Source organism: Enhydra lutris, unplaced genomic scaffold (genome assembly GCF_002288905.1).
Source record: "Enhydra lutris kenyoni isolate GAN:26980312 unplaced genomic scaffold, ASM228890v2 scaffoldscaffold2, whole genome shotgun sequence".
NCBI classification, from domain to species: Eukaryota; Metazoa; Chordata; class Mammalia; order Carnivora; family Mustelidae; genus Enhydra; species Enhydra lutris.
The window spans coordinates 97,004,380-97,029,210 of NW_019154086.1; the positions used below are offsets into that span (position 1 = coordinate 97,004,380).

General features: G+C 40.5%; 1 protein-coding gene across 7 annotated transcripts in view; it reads right to left on the reverse strand.

Moving 5' to 3' along the window:
• LOC111152475 (amyloid beta precursor protein) overlaps window positions 1–24,398 on the reverse strand; it is a 277,755-nt gene extending 253,357 nt beyond the window's left edge. For all 7 annotated transcript variants that reach the window (XM_022510996.1, XM_022510986.1, XM_022510978.1 and 4 more), the window contains exon 1: window positions 24,177–24,398. In XM_022510996.1, coding sequence (XP_022366704.1) covers window positions 24,177–24,233 — 57 coding nt within the window. In that variant the 5' untranslated portion in view covers window positions 24,234–24,398. The remainder of the gene's footprint in view (window positions 1–24,176) is intronic.
• Between the last annotated feature and the right edge of the window lie 433 nt (window positions 24,399–24,831).

The window sequence follows — 24,831 nt, forward strand, 5'->3', positions numbered from 1 at the left end:
ATGGGTGTGTCCATGAGCAGAGTCACTGAACATGTCTAGCAAATGTTATGAGCCAATCACCAATGCTGGCTCACAGCAGTAGTAATAATAATAAATATTCACTGTGTATACACGATGTCCTCTGGGCTGTGTTATTCCTTCCAATCTTCACGACACCCCTACAAGTTAAGGTACTTTTCTCATGAGTCCCACTTTACAGATCAAGAAACTGAAAAGAGTAAAAAAGGGAGTTTCAAAAAGAAGCAATATCAAGTTATTCCATGAAGAGTTTCACAAAAAAAAAAAAGCTTTCAAGGATTCCGAAAGGCAATGAACTGTTGGGCTGGACCTGGGGAGGGTCTCTGACCTGCACTGAAGGCCTAACCCTCAGAGATGAGCACAGCTGTGTAGAACAGGTCACACTATGTAACCCTAGGACACACAGCATGGAGAAGGTAAGAATAGCACACACACGTTAGGTCCAGATGACAGGGTACACAAAAGGAATTCTTGCAACCATTAAGGTGATTATACTGGCATTTCAGTGGAACATGTTCGGGGAGGGGGGTATGAGTGGCTTGATAAATACCAACACAGGCTTCTTTAAAGATGGCAGGTCCATTCTGAACAGGCGAACTATCTTGGCCACCAAGTTGGGCATGTTGGGAAATTTAAGAAAGCTGAGCCACCAGGCTTTTCCCCAGCCTGATGCTTCTTCCTATGGGCTTTGCTAAGAAAGTTGTGGCTGGTTTGTGGCAGTAACACGTCTCTGAATGGATGTATCATGTGCTCATTTTCACCAAGCTTCGCACTTAATTTTCTGCAGAACCATCTCAATCCTGTTAGATGGTCCCCTACTCAAAATCAGGGCACCTGGGTGGCTCGGTTGGTTGAGCATCTGCCTTTGGATCTCTCAGGGTCCTGGGATCAAGCCCTGCATCAGGCTCCCTATTTGGTGGGGAGTCTGCTTCTCCTTCTGACCCCACACCCTGCTCATGGGTGCACGCTCGCTAATAAATTAAATAAAATCTTAAACAAAAAAAAAAAAAAAAATCAAGACAATTCCTCAGTAATAATTAAGAAAACCAATTTAATATATCCTGTCAGTAATCGGCAAAACTATGGTAGAACAGTCAACACTGTATTTATGTAAAAGGAGGTCAATTAAAAAAACAACCGAGCCACCCAGGTGCCCTGAAGCAGACTTCCCTAAAGTTAATTGTAAATTTAAAAATCTTTATTCAAGGGCACCTGGGTGGCTCACATGGTTGGGGGTCTCTCTTCTGCTTGGGTCATGATCTCAGGGTCCTAGAACTAAGCCCTGCGTCAGACTCTTCGCTCTGTGGGAAGTCCGCTTCTCCCTCTGCCTCTGTCTGTGATCCCTCTCCCTCTGTGAGAGCTTTTGCTCTCTCTCAAATAAATATATAGAATCTTAAAAAAATAAAAATAAAAATATTTCGTCAAGGCCAAAGACAGCTTTAGAAAATTCAGTATTCCTTTACATTATGCCCTGATACAATCTCAATTTATTGTTTTAATTTAGCATGATATTGTACAAATATTTTCCATCTTAAGCAATGTACATTTTATTAAAATCTCCCATACCCAAGTAGTCATTAAAACATTTGCTACTAATTTAAGAGGGTCTACATTCAACCTTTAATTAAAAAAGGTTATAGGGGTGCCTGGGTGGCTCTGTGGGTTAAGCCTCTGCCTTCGGCTCAGGTCATGGTCCCAGGGTCCTGGGATCGAGCCCCACATCGGGCTCTGCTCGGCGGGAAGCCTGCTTCCCCCTCTCTGTGCCTGCCTCTCTGCCTACTTGTGATCTCTCTCTCTCTGTCAAATAAATAAAATCTTAAAAAAAAAAAAGTCAGTTATAATTTCCATGTATTATGAAAATATAAAATAAGATTAAAAACAAGTATTTTATCGGGGCGCCTGGGTTGCTCAGTCCATTAAGACTCTTGGTTTCACCTCAGGTCATGTCTCAGGGTCTTGAGATCAAACCCCAAGGCGCTGGGCTCCGCAGTGAGCATGGAGTTGCACTGAGCTGAATCTCCTTGTCCCTCTTCTTCCCCCGCTGCCCCGTAGCATGCATATGCACTTTCTCTCTCGAATAAATAAAATCTTTAAAAACAATAATAATAATAAAGCAAGTATTTTTATCACGGTCCATTCTTTTCAGTAACTTTCTGGGTTAAAATGCAGGAAATACAACAAATCCCAGTATAAAATTCAGTGGGAGACAGAACGTTTCCATTCGATTGATGCTAATTCCATAGCTAGCATTAGGATCAACTTGAGAAATATTACAAGCACCAACACTAGAAATTTTGAGTTGAAGGAGTTGCTTTGTGATGTTCAATATAGAGCAAATGAGCATGAAGTATTTACTTTCAAAAGCAAGTTTTGATATAAGAATCAGTTACCCATGAAAATAAATAGATGAAATTCACTGTAATGAGCCAGTTTTATGATACAATAAAACTTGCTATTCTCAACTTTATAAAAGTAATGTTCCTTAGACAATTGGGAAGATTCTAGATGTCACACCAAAATACATGCCTTCCTAAAATCAGACATGTTTTAAATGGAATGGGATGGCTGGTCTGTGGAAAGAAGTTCCTGAGGACAACTGAGGTGATTGACTCCCACCTACCAGGAATGGCAGAACCAGGGAGTTACACAGCTGAGATGAGGTGGGACAGACATCGTAGCGGGGCACCTTTCTAAAGTATCTGCTTAGTGACCATTCAAAAATACAGGTGATAATGTAAAAAGTAAATATGTATTACCTTCTCCTCTACTTCACTCTCTCGTTAACCAGAGGCAAAGTCTGTTAGATGTACTTGATTCTTTCAGAGATGGTCTATGCAGCTATCATACTTATTAGGATAGACGTGAATATCCCCCACCTGTCAAGATATGTTCTACGCACGTAAATTTTGTTCTGTATATAAAATTTTCCTCAATGGAATTTATTATGCTTGCTTTCTGTAAATTCCTTTTTGCACTTAATACTATTTTAAATGTATGGTGGAATTCTACTCCAGTTTGGAGCAACAGTAAAAAAATACATTTGTTTAGCTGGTAGAATTAATGCTCTAATAATGTCCTCTTCTTTTTCCTTTTAAGATTTTGTTTATTTATTAGAGAGAGAAAGAGCAAGCGAGAGAGAGCATAAGCAGAGTAGGGGAAGGGCAGAGGGAGAAGCAAACTCCCCACTGAGCAGGGAGGCTGGATCCAACTCGGGGCTGGATCCCAGGACACCAAGATCATGATCTGAGCCAAAGACAGATGCTTATGCCCACTGAGCCACCCAGGTGCCCCTAATAATGTCCTTTTCTATGGGCACTCATATAATACACTATGCTACTAACTCCTAGAATTGCTAAATTGAGGGGTATACACATGAAGTTCTGAACAATTTGCTCTTGAAAATTTCTGTACCATTGATAGTCCAAGAAAATGTGTTTTTTTCCATCTTTGCCAGCTCTGGCAAGACTCTTCAGTTTCTGCCAATCAGATGGTTACAAAATGTTATGTTTTAATTTGCATTCCCCAGATTACTAATGGGATCGAACGTAACTTCATGGGTTTACTGGTTAGTATATTTTTTTCCTGAGTACTACCTAGGAAATATTTTTTCCTTTGCTCATTTCCTTTCAATTCTTTCAGAGGCTCATAATGAAATAAATATGTACAGCTAAAATTACATGACTGAATTTATTTCAAAAGAACCCAGTGAGGAAAAGGAGAAGTGGGGGAGTTGTTTGGCTAAAACAAGACAATAACAGATAATAAGGTTAGAAATAAGCTTATGATTTCTGAGGCTGGGTGACAGGTACCCGGAGACTCACCATACTCTTCTCTTTTGTGTATGTTTTAAGATTTTTCATGATAATAGTTGTAAGAGGGTTTCACTCATTTTTCTCTTAAGATATTCATATTTAGTATTTCTAATGGATTTGTAAGAGCACTTTATGGAATAAAGAAATCTGGGGCGCCTGAGTGGCTCAGTGGGTTAAGCCTCTGCCTTCGGCTCGGGTCATAGTCTCAGGGTCCTGGGATCAAGCCCCACATCGGGCTCTCTGCTCAGCGGGAAGCCTGCCTCCCCCTCTCTCTCTGCCTGCCTCTCTGCCTACTTGTGATCTCTCTCTCTCTGTCAAATACATAAATGAAATCTTAAAAAAAAAAAAAAGAAAAGAAAGAAATCTGCCCTTTGTTACAGACTCTCTAAATATTATAATCACCTAGCTTCTTTTTATGGGCAGATATCCCAATATCACTTAATGAATAATCTATCCTTCCCTGCTCTGATGTGGTAAACCACCTTTATCCCACACTAATTTCATATCCCACACTAAACACATATAAATGCACTAAACACTCACACAAGTTGATTTCTACACTTCTATTTTGTCCCCCTAATTTCTCTTAGCCTGTGCTATGCAGTGTTAATTTCTGTACTTTTACATTTTTCTTTAGAATTTTTTCTGGCTCCTCTTACCTCACGATTCTCCCACAGGACATTGTAAATAATTGTGTTAATTTTCCCAAGTGTCTGTTGTAAACTTCCCTCCCCATACAGCTGCCTCATTGGTCTTCTCTTTTACATCCGTATATTTTCATGGTTCCACCTAGACTCTCATCAGTTGCATTCAGGCTCTGAATTCACTTGACATACTGTTAGCACAAAAATGTTAAATAATTCTCTTCTCAGTGTAAAAAAAAAAAAAATATATATATATATATATATATATATATTTGTTTGGCTGCTGTGAAAGGTCAAGCTGCCAAAACAGACTAGTGTTAACATTTGAACGCTACCATTTATATAAGCCTTATTTTTATGAATAAGCACCTGACTAGAAATTTAATAAAGGAGCATGTCATAACCAGTCTCAGGCAAAGGGTTTTAAATATAATACACTAATTTTAGTCAGAAGCATTTCAGTTTCACTTTATCTACAGTTTCATAGAAAGATGTGACTTCTTAAAGGGGAAAAACATCTTTTATACAGCTTGATTAATTTATTAGAAACATCTGTTTTCACAGAGCAACTGTTAAATTAATCCATATTAAGTCGGCCTCAAAGGACTTGGATGAGGCTACAGGATGTGGGTGTAACAGGATCTCAAACAGGAACACCTGATAGGGCCTTACACATGCCAGGTCAGAAGGAAGACTGGGGTTAGCAGGGAGGAAAGTATATCCTTCTAGAATCAAAACATCAAAAACCCAGCAGTCTGTTGGGTTTGTCTTGAAAAATCCAATTCCTCCCCCATGCAGAATAAGACCCCACCCTAAAATAAAACCTCCCCAAACCAAAAAACATACTGTCATATTCAACTTATATTTTGTGAATTAATGAAATTTATAAGTCACCTGAAACCACTAACGGTCCAGTGATTTTTCTCCTGAATGTAGTGTCTGCGTGACAGGAGTACAGAAATGCACTGATAAAGTGTGAAGAGAAATGCACATTTCTATTATATCAATGCCACACACAGGCAGTTCCAGGAGACAGAAGGCCTGCCTACCACTATTTCAAGGATCTTCTGCAGGTGCTAGCAGTGGAACAGGTCCCTTCAGAAACATCTCTCAATTATCTCCTTTCCTGTGCTCTGTGACATGTGGTAAACAATTCATTTGTTTTCAAAGGGGTTAGCAGAGATCTTTGAAAGATAGCGGTCAGGAATTCTGGGACTGTCTCCAGCTGGTCTAAGCAGCCAAGGCTGTTACTCCTGCAGGGTCACTGCGGAAAATGCCAAGGAGGGGCAGGACTGGGAGGGGCAGGAAAAGGAACAGGCAGGGGAGCTGCATCATGGGCGAGCATTCTGCAGATTCCTTCCCAAGTGGCTTCTCTTCTGGGTTCACAGATAACTCAAACTCTAACAATGTGACCACAAGGATTATGCAGAATTTTAAAGAAGTCATTCCTCTTTTCAGATGTCAAAACTGTTGTCAAGGAAATGTTGAGATACTCTGGCCTCCGCTGTTTGACAGCCCCCAAAACGTGAGGCTAAGCGGAGCAGTGTCACCCGCAACTGGGCCTCTTTCCCAGCCTTGGCATTTGTAGGGGTCAAGTGTAGCTGACTCGAACAGCACGGACAGTTTTGAAGCGTCAAAGAAGAGATGCTACAAAGAAGCGTGCAGTAAAAATCAGAGCCATCATTCATTTCAGAGCCTACTACTGGCCAGGCCCTGGACTTCCTACCTCCATGTTAATTCAATTTTTCTGCTGATCAACCTATTTACAAACACTTTGTAGACGTGGAAATTTAGGTTTAGGAAAGTTAAGTCATGTTCCTGTGGTCATAACTCTAATAACTGAAGGAGTCATGGACTTAGGTGCAAGGTCTAAATGTCTCCAACATCCATAGTCTGGATTATTCTATTTGGGGCGAGAGAAAGGGAAGGAATAAGATTGGGAGGGAAGGAGTGGCTGCAGGAAGACATCACGGGGAGACATCACCACTCAGAAGCTCGATGAGGTGAGCCTGGAGGGAGTGGAGCAACAGGACTGAAGGCGGTAACAGGTCAGACCTTATTCGTTATCAAGTCCTGGCTGTAATAGCTTGCCTTTTCCAAGAGGAAGGACTGGTCGAACTTCACCCTCATTCCACTTCACTAGAGGCAAGTGGTTACATACCTAAGTGGTTAAGAGGACAGAAATGAAGACAAAGTTTGAACATGGTTTGTGAGCTCCCTCCAGCTCAGACTTTACCGGTTTGATACATGGAGTGGGGATAAAAGTAGTTACCTCCCAGGATGCTGTGGAGGACGACAGGAAAAGTGCTTCCAATAACGCATGGGTCATAGAAAGAGCTATGTAAGTTTCTTCTTCTCATTATTCTTGTTATTTTAGCAAAAGCCAAGGAACCACCTATTTTTACAAATGCTAAAAATAGAGGTGTTTATCTCAGAATTTATAAATCCCAACAATATGACATGATTGACTGCCAAGTTTCTAATGCAAGTTCTTTTCCTTGTGACCAAAAAAAACAAAAACAAAAACAAAAAAACAAACCTAAAATAACTATAAGACAGTATTTTCCCTTGTCCTAAAAATCTTTCAATACAGAGACAAAAGTGAATTATTATATATTGTAAGAGCTCTTTAAAATGTTTAGAATACAGAATGTCTTCCATAAATTCCTTTTGATTGAAACATACACTCTTTTCTAACACCGCATGAATTCAGTATGCAAGACACTTATGTTAGTTTTTACAAATGATTCATCAATGTGAACTGCTATTGATAAATTATGTATACATGATTGGTGGGACATTTGAAACAGTTCGCATACTTCCTCAGACAGCATGCCCCACGGTCCCACCTCATAGCCCTTCCATTTATTGTTCCTTCTAACTTGAATATGTAAAGGAGAGGAAAAACGTTTTTGCTCTACACTCTTAGGTTCAGTAACTGGAGCCATGCAAATTAAACCAACAAAAGGCAAATCAATGAGAAAAGCCATACAAATTTTATTTGATGTAAATATTTTTACATGGGATGGGATAGGGCAAGGGAAGCTTTATAAAAAAGTGAAAGCCACCAAGAAACAGTGAGTTCTGAGAGGTTATTTTCCATTTTAACAAAGAGCAGTAGATTGTGGAGACATGATGAGACTAAGAAAAAGGTTTATTTAGGCTTCTGAGGGTGGCATTTATTCACTATATATACGCAGTATTGTATTTATTTATAAGTAAACAATAAATAAACAACATACTCCCTGCTCCAAAAACCTATAATATGAATTACAAAACTGTTTACTAACCACGTAAACAACAGTTAATAATCAAAGATTATATGGTTCTCGCTAAATGGGCTCTACAACCTTACAGAAGGTTCTGTGGAGGAAGCATCTCATCACACATTATTAAATTTAAAGCTCTTTTCGTAGCTAAATATTCTTACCTTTGGGAACTTTACAGAGAAAATGTTTCTGACATTTCTTAGCCACGTAAGGTCAGGACACAGGACAGACTTTAAAAGCAGGGAAAGGAAAAGTAGGGTGGGCTTTACTGACATCCCCATAATCATGTAACAAAACTGATGCTCCCACTGGATACCTCCAGTAAACTGAGATCACAATTTCAGTGATGGCTACAGCAGAGCTCCTGGCTATGTCTACCTGTCAAATCTCACTTCTTCCTACGAAAGTGATCATGGAATTATTAAATAAGAGGATGGCTCGATGGAATCACTAGGTCAGGTTTTCTTTATTTACTTGTTAACCTCTAACGGTTTCTGTTCCTCTCATTTTCTTTAAGTACTACATTATAGTTGAAGGACCACCACACTGAACACCACTTGAGGGCTGCAATTTTGATAATTCAATAAACACTTAAAATATCTACAGGTACTTAGCACATAATTCTTTCCTACATCACTACTTTCAACCTAAATTTGGGCTGGAAATGCCAAATTAAAAAACACATACCCACAAATTATAGAGCTCCTGTTGCTATAAACAGATTCATACATCCATTAGACATTATATTTACCAAAAGCTTATAATAGCTTAAGATTTATTTTTTTTAAGATTTTATTTATTTGAGAGAGAGAGAACAAGCAGGGGGGAGGCAGAGGCAGAGGAAGAAGCAGGCTCCCCACAGAGTAAGGACCCAGTGTGGGACTCGATCCCAAGCCCTAGGATCATGACCTGAGCTGAAGACAGATGCTTAACCAACTGAGCCACCCAGGCATCCTGTAATAGCCTAAGATTTTATGTTACGGAATAAAACTCAGGATCTAAGATGGACCATAACAGTGCGATTTAAAAAATGCTTTTAAAAAAATGACATAAAACAGACACTTAGGGATGGTAGGATTAAGCACACTTGTGTATTTTCTCTAAGTTACCTACAATATACTTGTAATACTTTTCTATTTAAAAAACTCTAATTTAAACATAATAATAAAGACTCCCTCAAACATTAACAAGCTCTAAACTTTTGTTTCTCTTGTATATATTTACTATGCAAATGTAGGAAAAACTGTTATAGAGAAAAAGTATGGTGAATATTTTAAGTTTAAAACAATTTCTTTAAGTTTAATAGACAACTGCCACAGAAAATACAGTTATTTCTGTACTTTTAAGTCATTCCTGCAAGATGTGAGTCTTCTCAGTATTGTCCCATACATCAGCATTTGCGAAATTCAGTGTGAAGAAAATACAGTGCCTGCTTAACTTAAAGATCAATAATGCCTTTTGGGTAAAGGTAAGCCACAGATAAGAAGGCCTAAGGTTCAGATAGAAAAATGGTTAAGTCTAACCCTTCACCAAAAATCACTAAACCTAAGTCACATGAAAAAATTTAAACTCTATTCAAAGCACTCTTCCACAATTTACAACATCCAGGCTGGTAAATGTTTTAGAAAAATAACATCTAACTCTCAAAGTTCATCCATCACGCATCTTCATATTGTAAAACAAATACTTTACAGCAGTGATCCCAGGAGCGCACCGATCTCCTGCCTTCGCCAACCCACCCTGCCATGCAGAACGCTTTCCATATTTGCTTACATTCTGAAAGTAACACGCCAGGAGTGCGTCAGGCTTCAGTGATCAAGAAATATCATACTTTAAGTGTAATTGGGTAAGAACTATGGACACACACATGGGCAACCTTCCAAAAAATAAGAAAAGAAAAAAGAAGGCTTAACCCTATTGTTTTTAGGAACAGACATCATATACAGCACAAAACACTTATAATAATACCTTGTTGATCTTGCCCTTCGGTATCTGACATTTCAACCGGTGTTCAGTCACATGCCCGGGATCTGAAAGGATCCCCCCAATTCCTAGTTGAACAGTGCGCACTCCAAAAGGGATTCTAGATGTACCTGGTAATTTTATGTACCCCGCCCGAAAACAGTTTTGTCCAGACCGGAGCATACCTTCTTGAGTGGGCTAGATTTTTTTTTTTTTTTTTTTTTTTTTTTTTTGAGTGGGCTAGATTTTAAGGGCCTGGCTCAATATTTAACTGAGAGCAACTACCTAACATTTGGGAGACATACTGAAGTAGTCACAGCAACATAGAACAGAAAAAGGAAGAATCAGGAGAAAGAGACCAAAAGTCAGGGGGCAAGGATTGGGCTTTGATACTAAGCAACCCAAGGTTTCTAGATTCCAGTTTCTTCATCTGTGAAATGAGAGAACTTAGAAAGGGCTTCTAGATACTACCTGCTCCCAAACCTGATTCTTTTTCTGGACGACAGTGGGTTGAGTCGGCCCTTCTAACATAGCGGCCCTGTCCAACATGGTAGCCACTAGCCATGTGTGGCTACTGAGTACTTCAACGGTGGCAGGTCTGAGCTATAATACGCTCTATGGATAAAATTCTGAAGACATAAGGTGAAAAAAAAAAAAGAATCTAATATATTTCACTAATAATTTTTATACTGACCATATGTTGAAATAATATTTTGGATTTATTGGGTTCAGTCTACAGCATATTAAAACTAGTATCACCTGTTTCTTTTACTCTCTCATGTGGCTACTAGGAAATTCTGAATTACATCCGTGATCCCATTATACATTTATTGGACAGCTTTGCTGTTTTGTTAGCCCTGAGCATTAAGTGAAGGCCTGGGGAACTCTGGGATGAAATGACACCAGGAGAGCATCACAATGGAACATTACCATCCCCTGCTTCTTCGCCATTAGGACGTGGAGCTTATTGTTTCCACAGGCACTTATAGCCTGTTTTTGCAGTTTCCTTTGAATTAAATATATAAAGTGATTATTTAATCTACTTTATAAAGATGACCACAATCTTCTTTTTTTAAACTCACACTTGCATTTACAGGAGCAACTAAAATGAACTTGCACAGAGCAACTTATTTTATTGATGTCTAACTAGAAACTTTCCCACTAGTTTTTCTGATCTGTATCAACTTATTTAATGTATTTTAAATGATCAGAGAAGTAGAATCATTTGTAGAGAGCTTGTATACTTAGCAATACTATAGGCTATGAACAAACCTAACAAAACATTTATACGATTCAGGTAAATTAACAATCTCAATTGAGAATACTCAAGTAGGGGCTCCTGGGTAGCTCAGTTTTTAAGCATCTGTCTTCAGCTCAGGTCATGATCCCAGGGTCCTGGGATCGAGCCCTGCATCGGGCTCTCTGCTCGGCAGGGAGCCTGCTTCCCCCTCTCTCTCTGCCTGCCTCTCTGCCTACTTGTGATCTCTGTCTGTCAAATAAATAAATAAAATCTTTAAAAATAATAATAAAAATAAAAATAAAAATTTTTCAAACTTATATAATTACCACTTACTCTTTTTAGGGGGAAAAAAAGGCATCAATTTCAAAATATGGCCAGGGTACTATTAAAGGAATATATATTCAAACACACAAAGGTTACTCTTCCTGATTCTCATCACCAATCAACTACTGTTCTGGACACATGAAAGTTATCATCGTTTTTCTGAATATAGTCTCTAGAACTGAGAAGATAAAATATTTTGACAGATACTTCAAAATGAAAACAAAACAAAACAAAAAACAATGCTCATATTTAAGATGACCAGACTTGAACGATGTCTTTGATTACTTTATTGACAATAAATCAAGGGTTCAAAAAGAATGAATGTAAAAAATAAAACCTAGACTAGTTGCAGAGGAACCTTGATGTTTTGTAAGTTTCCTTAAGATAGAACCATGTACCATATATAAAACTCTTAGGACATATATTAAATACATCTTTGGGTACCGTTAAATACCTACTATAAAACCTCAAACACTCCCTAATGTGAATGATTATATCCAGTCTGCTCAGGACTCTAGGGTTTTCCCATAGCTTTATTTCATTATGTACTTTCTGATAAGTATCTTCATTTGACTACTTTTAGAGTAACTGAATAAAAAAACAGATAAGGAATTAAGACAAATTTTAAAACGGCAGTTCCATTTTTATTCATGTAATATATTAAGGTTTACTTTTCTCTTTTCCACAGATCGTCCTATTCTGTTTTAATAACACAGGTACACACGAGCATATGTGAAATGCTATGCAGCAGTGATAAAAAGATAAACATGGTAGGCAAATCTAGCTCAAAAGAGGTTCTCTGTATCATGCTCTTTTCTAAAACCCTCAAAGCTTGTTTTATCTGCTATTCCTTTCAAAGAACAAACATAAAAAAGTTGCTTTAGGGAAGTCTCAAGATCAAATGAAAGATAGTTTACCAACAGGGAGAGTAAACTGACTCTGCCATGACTTTCCAAAGAGCACTCCACTCTCTGTTTTCCCATCACCCTGATTGGAAGGGTTTCCCTGGAACACAAGTCTAAACCATCTTGGATGCAGGTAAATAGCCAGAGCCAAGTCTTAGATCTCGGGTGTTCCTGCCATAACATTTTTTTAAAAAAGCATTCCCCATCTCCATTCTCCATTCTTAAAGACATGTGTCCTGTGAGGTTAGCCAACATGTAAGATGTGGGCAAATCCCAAAAACCTACTCCAATTGCTCACAGAGAATCCTTCCTTTGGTTTGATTCAGAATGTTTCGGAATCTACCCATTTTCCTCTACATCCCTTGTACTGTATCCCCTGCACATTCCAGAATGCCAGCTGTTTGTCACCCAATATCCTATCCTTTCCTTATTCCATAAGAGAAGAATCTAGAAGTGTTCCTAGTGGAAATATTCCAGCTAATAGACTACATGTACCAGGCTCCCTAGCAGGGAGGTGCTACCATCTGGTTAATGGGCTTAAGCAGATATTGACAAGGACTTCAGCAAAGGCTCCTAAATGTAACTGATCAATAGTCATCAATGGCTACTACCCCCATTTTAGGAACATCTAAAAACAGCCCCACTGCTAAGAAAATGAAGTGTGAACTCATCAAAGCATCTAAAACTCTTAATCTCCTACCATTCCCACACCATCTTTCCCACCCACATCCCTATGGCTTCCTCTCTTGAACCTCTACACCTTCACTATTTCTTCTGTCTGGAAATCCCTACCATGTCCCCAGAATTAACCCCCACTCATCCCTGAAACCCAGTTTAAAGACTGATCACCTCTGCCATGAAGACTCTGTACATTCCTCCATGGGAACCTTCAGCATACTGGGCCTAATTCTTTCTGCATCTCTTTCTTCCCCTATCAGGCTGCAAAACCGAGGAACAAGCTGAGTTACTTCTTTGTTTACTCACAGCGCCACAAAGATTATAGTGCTCCTGTCACCCCTGAAACACAGAAGGCATCCAGTACATGTCCATAAAATGAATGATGTTTTCCAAATTTCAAGAGGAAAGGGAGAAAAATGCAGTACAACAATAAGTTAATAATAATAAAAAAAACACAACTCCAAATTGGTGTCAATATCACAGAAGTCAATCACAAACGCCCTGAGAAAATTTGGAATAGAGACAAAACACACGAACACATAATTCAAATATCCAATTAAACATCCTGCATTAAACCTTCCCCTCATCTGCTAGAAGAATCGATCAACAGGCTCGGATTTGTGTTCAGTGCTCCACTTCTGAGATGAATGAGCAAGCAAGCAATGAGGTTATGTGTCAGAATTTTTTTAAAAAGCATCAATAATTTAACAATGGTAATAAGCCTGTTGAAGAATATTTTAACCAATGACTTTTTTTCCCCCTGGGGGGGTAGTTATGCTAAAATTTTTTTCTAATCTCCTAATCAAGCTATTTATGAAATCAATAAATACACCTAAAAACACATGCACATAAGAAATAGCCCCCCAAAACTGAATACTTGCCATAGGCGCTCTTACAGCATGACAAAAATTTCACAAATAATAAAACTCACCACGATTAAAGTTTAATCTTGGAGTCCAGCTCACAAAGTGACATGAAATATTCAAATTGCAAATACAGACAAGGAAAAGCATTGCCTGGAAACAAAGCGCTTGGTATCTTGCTCATTGAAGTGTCCTCCCTGACCCCCAATCTTCATTATTGTTGTCCTGGCTATCTCGAATGGCCATGCCGATAAATTACTCAGTTCCTAGTTCCCGGGACCTGTGCTGTCTGAAGAACATCTCTATCCAGCAGCCTTGCTCCTACTGTTTCAGCCTTCCAGTCACATGGCCACCCTCCCAGGACTCCCTCCTCTCATACTTCACTGAACAAGTATGCTGTGACTTCCAAACTGCAATTTTGTCACAAATGTGCTCTTGCAAGTGGAGCCCTTCACATTCCTCAAACTAACTGCAATGTGTAAGCTGCCTTCACATTCCAATGTCCCATCAGCTCGCCAAGAACGTCCCCCCCCCACACACAAAACAAATGGAGGATTTTAAAATATAGTTTACTGTTATTGGATTTAAATTTTCTGGACTCTGGGGTGTAAGAGGATTTAACACTTGACATATAACATTAAAAATAAGCCTGAGAAAAAACACTGGCAAGATATAAGGCTAATCATAATGACCTCAATTAGATTTTCAATGCCTGTCAAGTTAATAGCACATAGTGGGATTGGCTTCAAGCCCGTGAACTTGAACAGTACAATTCTTTTAGAGAACAGAAGTCACAGAACTTAATTTTTGTCTTAAAGGGCCAATTCTGATCCTGCCTCACACTAAAGTAAGAGGTAAATACTAGCTGTAAAAAAGCAGAAAAGCAGCAAACTGAAAAAAGACAATGATAATGAAATTTTCATTTTGATGGTAACTCTATTTAATTCCAATACACAAATCTTATTCAAACAAAATCATTTCTTGCCACCCTCAATTGAAACTGTCCCAATCAATCTCAAGATTGATGAAATATTTCAAGAACGAGACACTTTTGCTAGGCCAAATGAATTTCTTAAAGAGTTGCAAATGACTGAACATTAAGTTATTGACAGCATTTACAAAATTTTTTCACAATAAAATATTTCAGAAAAGGCTGGAAGAAGAAATTTTTTTTCAAAGGCTTTAATTTTCCCTCGGTACTTGCAGTGAAGGGTCATTCACAATTTTTTAGACACAGGTTAATTCAAATGTCCAGAACTAAACACATAAATTCTTTATCACCACAATATAAAATTTCTAAAGTACTCATTGAAAATATTTATCAAATATTACTACTAAATGCAGCAGTAGTGATGAAACAGGTATAGCAGGGACGCCTACATGGCTCAGTTGGTTGAGCGCCTGCCTTCGGCTCAGGTCATGATCCAGAGGTCCTGATATCACCTGCTTCTCCCTCTGCATGCCCCTCCCCCTGCTTGTGCTCCCTCCGTCTCCCTCTCTGACAAATAAATAAACCTTTAAAAAATTTACAAATACGCTTAAAAAAAAAAGAAACAGTTATAGTAAACTGTGACCACAATCAGTATTAATTTTTCTACCCAACCATTACCGTTTTTTAATTATTTAACCACTCTAGATCCCCCTGTCCCCAGTTTTTCTCCTACATCATGGTGAATATATAGTTCTCTCCCTCAAATATCTAAGTCTACATTTGTATAGGGATGGGATCAGAGACCCTTCCTGGTATCACATAAAAGATCACCCCACAACACACTTCCATATAGCATTCCCCAGATGCCCCTCCCTCAATTTTTTCCTAGTCCCCTACTGTATGCTATTTATTCTGTCTACCCCTCACAATACTATAAGCTCCCTTAAGGGTAGGAGACTCAGAAGTATTTGTTAAATGAAAAAGTGCATTTTCCTTTGTGGTTGTGCCCTTAAAAATCTGTCTCTCTGTGTATGTAAAAATGCTATTAACCTTTCCATAAAAATTTCAATTTTAAATTGTGAATAAATTTAATATATAAGTACCTATGAATAAATTATTCTTAGAATGATCAATCCGCATATTTGCAAGTTTCTATGGGAGTTTCTTTTTTTTTCTTATTTTATTTTTAATAAACATATAATGTATTTTTATCCCCAGGGGTACAGGTCTGTGAATCACCAGGTTTACACACTTCACAGCACTCACCATAGCACATGCCCTCCCCAATGTTCTATGGGAGTTTCTTAAGAATTCATCACTTACATTTTCAAACCAATATGCTGCGCTGACAAAATTGTATTTGTTGAAACAAGCCATCATAAGCAATTAAGAGCATCAGTATGGGAAAGATTTGATCTCAAATATCAATTTTCATGAGACATTTTAATGTTAGTGTCTGAAGAGTTTGCTAAGATTTCAAAAAATTTGTGTCAGTTTTGAAGGTTCAACCTTCAGGGAGCCTGGATGGCTCAGTGGGTTATGTGTCTGACTCTTGATTTCTGCTCAGATCACAATCTCAGGGTCCTGAGATCCAGCAGCCTCAGGCTCTAAGCTGGGTATGGAAACTGCTTAGGATTCTCTCTCTCTCCTCCTTTGTCCCTCCCTGCTTGCGTGCTCCCTCTCTCTTTCTCTCTCTCTCAAAGAGTAAAATAAATAAATAAATAAAGGCAACCTTCAAAGTAAGTGAGGATAATTCTTTTTTGAAAGATAAAAAGAAAAATCAATAATTATGGTTAAGATGGCACATTGTCTATCTTTATCATGGGTACCTATAAATTCCATTAATAAGATGAGTAGTGTTATGTATAAAAACAGTAATTATGCTTATGAAAATTCATCCAATAGTAAGGGCAGATATAAAAGTTCTCTTTTGGACTAATCAAGCCTTAATAAACAAACACTATTCTATTTTCGATTAAAACTAAAAATTACATTGCCTCATTAATTTTATAGTAAGTAAGTACATACAGACATGGAAACACTGAACAAATGAGTTTGGGGGTGAGGGGTCAGATCTAAGGTACACAAATATGCCCCAAGGGTGGGATTAAATCTCTTGTGTTTCTTCCTGCAAAGAATCTCCACATGGTCAAAATATATTACAGTCATTAAAGGGTCAAAATTTAACAAAGACACAAGAATAATAATGCATTTCTTCAGGTATCACAGATGACTTTTCCTGATATACCAGATCTCTTATTCTCATTAAGTAGTCTTTAAGGCTACAAAGTAATGTATCAGTCTCTATCATCTTGGATGACTGCCTAATACCCTAACATTCTTCAAGGAAGACACGACATGGGTTTTTATGGAAGCAAACTGAGAGCATAGGACAAACTGTTAGACTCTCTTAAGAAAGAGAATTAGACCAAAACAATTTCATATCAACAAAATTAATCTCCCCAGCCAAAAAAGTAACTTTTCTTGCTCAATCGAATTTCTCAGCTAAAAACCATCTGAACCCAGAAAGAAAAAGTAAAGAGAAAGACCATCTGGAAATTCAAAGATACAAACACTGTTTGTAATAATTAATAAGACTTTAAGATTCTAGACTTTGTTCATCTACAAAACAGGCTTATTGTTCTCTTCCCTTTTCTGAACCGTTTATCTTGCTTATGCCTTGTCCCTGCTCACTGACCCTATACATGGGATTATGGTGGCATCTCACTCATTCCTCAGGGCATCTACTCTGATGTTTATTCCAAACATGGCTACATAATTACATTCACCTACTTAAACCCACTTTTTTTGATTGAGTAGGACAAAGATAAATACAAAGCTGGTGTTAACAAAAACCCACATAAATTCCTTCGTACTTTGCTTATGGATTCTTCCATGTGTTAGTCATTCCTCAACCTCAAATATCCTCAGCTTCATTTTGAAATGGAGATTGAAAACCTCTTATTATATAATAAACAAACTATGCTGATTTCTCAAAGTATGCTTTTAATTAGGAAGATCACTATAAAGTTTTAAAGATGTGATAGTCATCATCTGCCTGATAATATCATTCATTTTATTTTAAAAACTACTTCTTATAGAAATGCTGCATTCTCACGCAGTTTGCTTTCTGGTTTCCTTGTACTCTGGAGAAGATGATTTCACGCTTCCATTTTAAGACCAAAATCTTTTGCTGGCATTTGAAATCTTCCATTTTGGCCTACGTGGGGAAAACTGGTTTAATAATTTTTTTTAGAAGACATTTTGCTAAAAACTAAACCAAGCTTGTTCATAGGTCCTTGTGCATAACTGATAGTCAACTAATAGCACAGTTAATAATCAAGCCAGTACACAAACTTGTTCAGTATCAGACAGATGTGGCAAGCCGCCCACATGCATACATTCAAAATAGGTCTTTCCATTGGTGTAAAAACTGCTTATGCTTTTTACATATTTCTGCACTGTTCAAATTTTTCAATGAACTCAAATTATCTTAATGTTTTACAAAAAACCCAATTGAAACATAAAATATACATATTTAATGAATGAAATTTTAAAACACGTAGTCTAAAAATTTTATCTGTACTTTTTTTTTTTTTTAAAGATTTTATTTCTTTATTTGACAGAGAGAGATCACAAGTAGGCAGAGAGGCAGGCAGAGAGAGAAGGGGAAGCAGGCTCCTTGCTGAGCAGAGAGCCCGACATGGGGCTCAATCCCAGGACCCTGAGATCATGACCTGAGCTGAAGGCAGAGGCTTAACCCACTGAGCCACCCAGGTGCCCCACTGTACTGTCATTTTTAAATTTAAATAAAATTCATTTGTTTTTTTAGAGACCTGCCAATGTCCTGCAGTAATCTAAGCTGGCCAGTTAAGTAAGGTAGTCATTAAGTCAAATATCATACCAGCGTTTTTTCCCGTTGGTTTGTTTTTAACTTTCAACCAGGTATGACTCAAATATATCCATTTTACATCATCATCATCATCATATACAGCAGTAACTAACACACAGTGCCTCTAACGTGCCATCGTATTATATATATTAACTCATGTACTATTCCAAGCATTTTACATACATATATTTATACACACAGACATACACATAGAGATATCCCCATTTTACAAAGGAAAAAACTGAGGTATGGAGCTAGCCCACAGTCAATAGCTCAAAAGGGGCAGAGCCAAGACTTAAGCCCAGTTCAGGATCTTGATCAGTGTGAGATGCTACTTTCCTTGAACGTGTGAGAACCCCAACGATCACGTGTTGCCTGCCTAACTTCACAATGGTATCGAAATAGGTATTATAAATGTGGGAACAGTTCTACTACTTTCGATAGAGTCGGGCTTTTAAAAAACCTCTCATCTTCCCCATTCAAGCACTACCTTCTTTCATAAAATACTATAATCCTAGCAAAGTTCAAGCTAAATCTGTCCCATAGGTTTCTTCAAAAATGTAGCCCAACTAAATCTAAGCTCCTTACTGCAGCTAAAATTCCATACATGTGAACCTAAGTCCTCTGTCTCCACTCACTTTCAACAGTCAGCTAACTAATCTACCAAGTGTCACATTTTCATAGCACTATTAATTGCTGAACATGGCCGAGGCCTTTTTTTTTTTTTTTTTTAATGAATTACACTGACCTCTGAATAAGGATTTGAACTGTGTGGGTGCACTTATCAGACTTTTTCTGTTAAATATAGTAAAGTACTGCAAATGTACTTTCTCTTCCTTATGATTTGCCTAATTAACATCTTTTCTCTAGCTTCCTTTCTTGTAAGAATACAGTATAGAATGCACATAACACGAACTACGTGTCAACCAACTATACTATTGGTAAGACTCCCACAGTACTAATACGAATAAAATCAATATTAGTTATACCTTACTTCTCATTCTAACCCAATTTTTGGTTGACTTCTTCTAAAACAGTGGCAGTAATGTCTATTAATCAGGATTACTCTGAAGAAGAAAATATATTTTTCAAAAAAAAAAAAAAAATACTAGTGCCCTCACAGAAATGGTTATTAAGCTGTCCATATTACACTAAAGAAATAGTTACATAACATTTCTCCCCTTCACTATGGTTTCCATTTGCAAATTCAGTTTGAGCGTTTAGGTACTGTTGGCTTTTTTTTTTTTTTTTATTAATAACAACATATTAAGAAATAAACATTTTGATTAAACTTGCTATTCAGTAAGGGGGAGTGCTCATTCCTTCACCTGACTACCTCTTGCCACCCCTCCAGCTCCCTCCAGCCCCTCCCCATGAGGGTGTCTGTACATTGGCTCTGAGACACAGGGAGATGGCATTTCCGAAGACTTGCCGGAGGCAATATTTAGCATGAATCCCCACTCCATACACTTGTATCTCCCTGGGAGCCCACTCTGAAAAGGAAACCATTTCACAATAAGGAAGAACACAGAGATGCAGAAACTACCAGCAAAATCCAAAACACAAAAATAACATTTTATTTTCCCACTCTCCTCCTGGTGCCCCAGTGAGGCACTTTTTTCCTCATGTACTCACTTCCTTCGGTCAAGCTCCTACTGAGGACAGAGTAGCAAAACCCTTAGATCTTGCTTTCGGCCCCTTCCCCCTTAGCTCCTTATTCCAAAACCCCAACTCCTCTCCAGAGTGTACCCCCCACTCCTTTCTGTCTCAGCTTCAGTTTCTGTCCCACTTCAGGAACACAAACTTATGATTTGTTTCTTGTCTGTCTTCCCCACTAGACTGGAAGGTTCACGAACGAATAGACCATGTTGTTCACAGTATTTTCAGAGCTGTGGACAGGATTTGGCCCAAAAAGAGAATTAATACAACTGTCCCAAGTGAATAGATGGAGAGTTTAAGAAAATGAAACCCCATATTTGCTCCACCCATGCCCTCAGGGGTGTGTGTGTGTGTGTGTGTGTGTGTGTGTGTGTGTGTGTGTGTGTTTTCCTTCCCAGGAGGGGAAAGGTTGGGAGAGGCCTGTAAATTCTGTAAACGCAAAGACTTACAGTCCCTTCCCCAGACCTAGGGTACAACGCTGGCTGGAAATGAACTACCAGGAAATTCTCTAAGATTATCTCATCTCATTGTTCCTTTATTTCTTAAATATAGATGTTTATACTGTACGGCTCTTACTCAGTAAACCACTTAATCTGTACTTTCCTCTTGGTATTTAACACTTTCTAGTTCATACTTAGTCTGCAAACTTCCTGTGAGCAAGGGGAATGCAGTCAAATTAAACCTTCCAACCCAGAGCTTTACATTTCAACTACATTCATAAGGTTTATTTTTGGCATTTTTAATTGACATAATAAAGCAGAGAGTAAAGGAGGACTATGTTAAAGACACTTTCTAAGTGTCTTAAGGCAATATATGTCTCCACCCAGGTCAAATTTGCAGGAACAGTATGTACATTTCGACTGAATTGTATTGCATTTCTTCACTGACAATTTAGCGACCATAGAATATGAATGGCATATAATAGCTATGCTTATGTCTGGAATGACTGACAACCTTCATCTTCATACAAATATCTATACAGATGTCTCCAGTATGCCATAAACAGGACCATAAAAATAAGGAGTTTCCAGCAACAAGGAGAAAGCCTTATCCACAGGATATGTTTTTCTGCGAACCACTATTCAGTTTGGACCACATTATTTCTTTTGTACTGTTTTTCAATCAGTCATTCCCAACTTAACCTTGTAATGTATTTAGTTGCGTGTTCCTTTTGCCTTCCCCAGTCAGAGTCAGGGGTCGCTATTTGATCTGGAATACTTCTCTGCACTACTAATAGCCTCCCAAGTGCCATCAGGCGCCTCTGCTGGTTAGGGTGAGTAGAGAGAAGCTTTTGTGCCCTCCTGATGGTTGTCATGACCTCCCGTTTAATAGCAAGAAACAGTGACTCCTTATAGATCACGATCAAATCTGGGCTCCACGGTTCTGCATACAAATGTCTACTTTTCAGGCAGTACTAGTCAGTATGAATAGGAATCTATAATCTGTGAATTAGCACCATGATCAAAGCAATTCAGTTTCTAGGTTAAACCCCCCTATTTAGGCTAAACCTCTCGATACAGTAAACTCAAATTTAAAGAAGCAAGTTTAAGTAAGTAAATGTTAGGGCCCTTTAATTTCATACTCTCTCAGTACACCAGGCAAATTAATCAACTCAGGTAATAACCCCAAAAGCGGAGGCCCCCGTTATCATTGCCCTTATTTATTTCTTTTTTTAGAGCCACCTGCAGTAGACCTATTTTCTAAGCCCTACAAGACATAAACTCATAATTACATCTTTCAGTGGACAAATATAGCTGAATTAATCCCCCTCAAACCTCATAACAGTGAAATGCCTACCCTTCCACCAATGCTTTGCAAAACGGACTAATGTGAATTTCACCTCCACTCTTTGAGGGAAGTGGCAATAACAAGTAAAAATGTCCAAAAGAATGGCAGAGAGAGCAAAGAAATGCACACAAGCCAAAAAATAAATCTGAACCGTATTTGCCTACATGCTGCCTCTTTTTATACAGAAACAAACAAACCAGTGGTCAAGAAAGTCAAATATTTACATTTTGGCAAAAACTTCAGATATAAAGGTTGTGATATGTTTTTAATTAATTTGTGGGGTTTGTGTGTGTGTGTGTGTGTGTGTGTGTGTGTGTAGGAAGACAGTAAGGAAAGTAACAGAGATACTAGTAAGAATAAATTAACTAGAGGAAAAAAATCCCCTTAATAAATGCATTTTAAAAAAATATAGAAAACTAAATGCTTCGCCTTTTGAATCAATCTATCTTAACTGGTTCTAGGGTGATTTCTGAGCCACTTAGAGGTAAAAGAAGGGAAAAAAGTTCAATAACCTTGTAAATTCGGGACTAAAACTGCTGTGCTGTGATAATCTGCATAGCCTCAGCGTAATTACAGAAAACTCTGGTCTAAGAATTGTGAGGTTGGTTTTTTGGTGTTTTTTGTTTTTGGGTTTTTTTTTTTTTTTTTTTTTTTTGGAAAAGGAGGAAAAAAATTTGGAAAAATTGGGAGAGATTGCAAATAGGAAGATACCAAATGGGAACCCAAAGGATGCGAAATACCCCAAGTGTCACACAAACAACTTCTTAGCACCTTTAGGTAAAAAGAAAAATAGTCGTTTTTGCACAGGCGTTAGCTGAATGTTCGAGAGTTGGATGAATGGAGAAGACTTGTTATACACCTAGCGGTGGGTGGATTTCACCAGGCTGCAGCCTTCACACCGCTTTTCTTTGCTGCACTGCAGAGGCGCCATCTTCTCCGTCTTAATCTTCACTCAATTCAATCCTTTTATCTGCACCCTAAAAAGAAAGGCCCCGAGGACCCTCCCCAGCAGCTCGCGCCCCCAAGGGGACTAAACCAGACGGCTCGCTGCCAGGGAAGAGGCCGCGCCTTAATCAGACAAACGCCTCCTTTGATGCACAGGAGGGGAGAGCTCATGCCTCCCCACCACCCGCCACTACCCTTACCAGACGCACACCCCACTGTCCGCATATTTCTCCCCAAGGACTTTCCAACCCAGCACAGAATTTGCAAGCCCCGGAGAGGATGGGGAGTGGTTGTAGAGGGGCCCCGAGGCTCCGCCACGGCGGCCCCAAGCAGCGCCCCAGCCCCCTCCGGGACAGACGCGCAGCCCCGGGAAGGGAGTCAGGCGGGAGCCTCGGTGTGGCGCACAGACCAAGGCGGCCGCCTCAGCCACCGCGCCCCGGGCTGGCGAGGGCGGGGTGTCGCGGCTTTTGTTCCCAGGAACCTTCTCCCTCTCCGGAAGAAGCTAGAGGTGCGGAGCGAACGCCAGGGCCGTCCAGGCTTGGAGAAGGTGCGAGGTGGCCGTGGGTCTCCGACCTCTCCCATCTCTCTCAACTTAACACAAAAGGGAGAAGCAAAATGTACAAAGTTTGCCTGCGGAAGGTGGTGCGCGACCCCAATGGGGTCGCACCGAGGCGGCCGCAGCGAGCAGCCGCCAAAGGGAAGGAGCTGGGGGTCCGGAAGGGAAGGGGTGGTGGAGATGAGAAAGGAAGGTGAAGCGGGGCGGAAAAGGCAAAGGGTAGGGGGGTGCTTCCCGAGCTGTCCTGACTCTTCCTCACCAGGGCCCCAGAGAAGGGCAGCGACCGAGAGCTGAGGTCAGGAGCCAGGGACGCTGCATTTTCGGTTTTCCCCCACGTGCTCCGTCCCCCTTCCCCCTATCTGGAAGTCTCTCGCCTCCCCCCGGCCCCCGCCCGCGAGGCAGGGACTGAGTCAGGATCCGAGCTCAGGATCCTTCACCCTTCCTCGCCCCCAACCCGCGCGGACCGGGAAGCCCGACGCCTTGCCAGTTCCCTCTCCGCCGGCCGGAGCGCGCGTCCCCGGGGCAGGGCTGGGCCGGAGGCGCGGATGCGCAGGGCGCCTGCAAGCGGGGGCGTGGGACGTGGAGGGGAGAGGGGTCCCCCGGACTGCCCCCGGCTTCTTCGGATTAAAGACTTGGGGGAATCGGGTTCCCACCGCATCCCCCCCTCCAATTTCGAGGCGCGGCACCCACCTCCAACGCCCGAGCCGTCCAGGAGGCCAGGAGGACCAGTGCCAAAGCGGGCAGCATCGCGACCCTGCGCGGGGCACCGAGTGCGCTGCTGTGAGAGTGGGATCCGCCGCGCCCCGGCTCTGCCGGTGCCGTCGCCGCCGCCGTCTGCGCCGCCGTCTCCGGTGGCCCCACGCTCGCGCCGCTCCGGCTGCTCTCTCCGGCTGCTCTCTCCTGCCGCTGCCGAGGAAACTGACGGAGCTGGAGCGCGGCGGCTGGGCTCGGAGCCCGGCGAGTCAGCTGATCCAGCCCACCCCGTTCGGCACCCGAGAGAGACCCCTAGCGGAGCCGCCGGGAAGCTGCGCACGCTCGGGCCGGCAGGGGCCCGCGCCCCCGGCGCCCACAGGTGCGGCGTCCTCGCCTCCTCCGCTCCCCACGCGCCGCCCCGGCCGCCGGCCCCCCGGGCTCCGCAAGAGAGAGAGCGAGTCTGAGGCCAGGAGACAGACGGTGCAGGATCGGGGAAAGGTGAGTCGTAGGACGTTTGGGCTTCAGAAAACTCGGGAGCGCTCCCCGCTCGTCCCCGTGAGCTTGACTCATTCGACCCCGCAGGCCTCTCGGGGATGTCGTATAAAGGCTGCTGCTGGGGTGCGTTTCTATCTGCATTTCGTTTTTTGCCTTG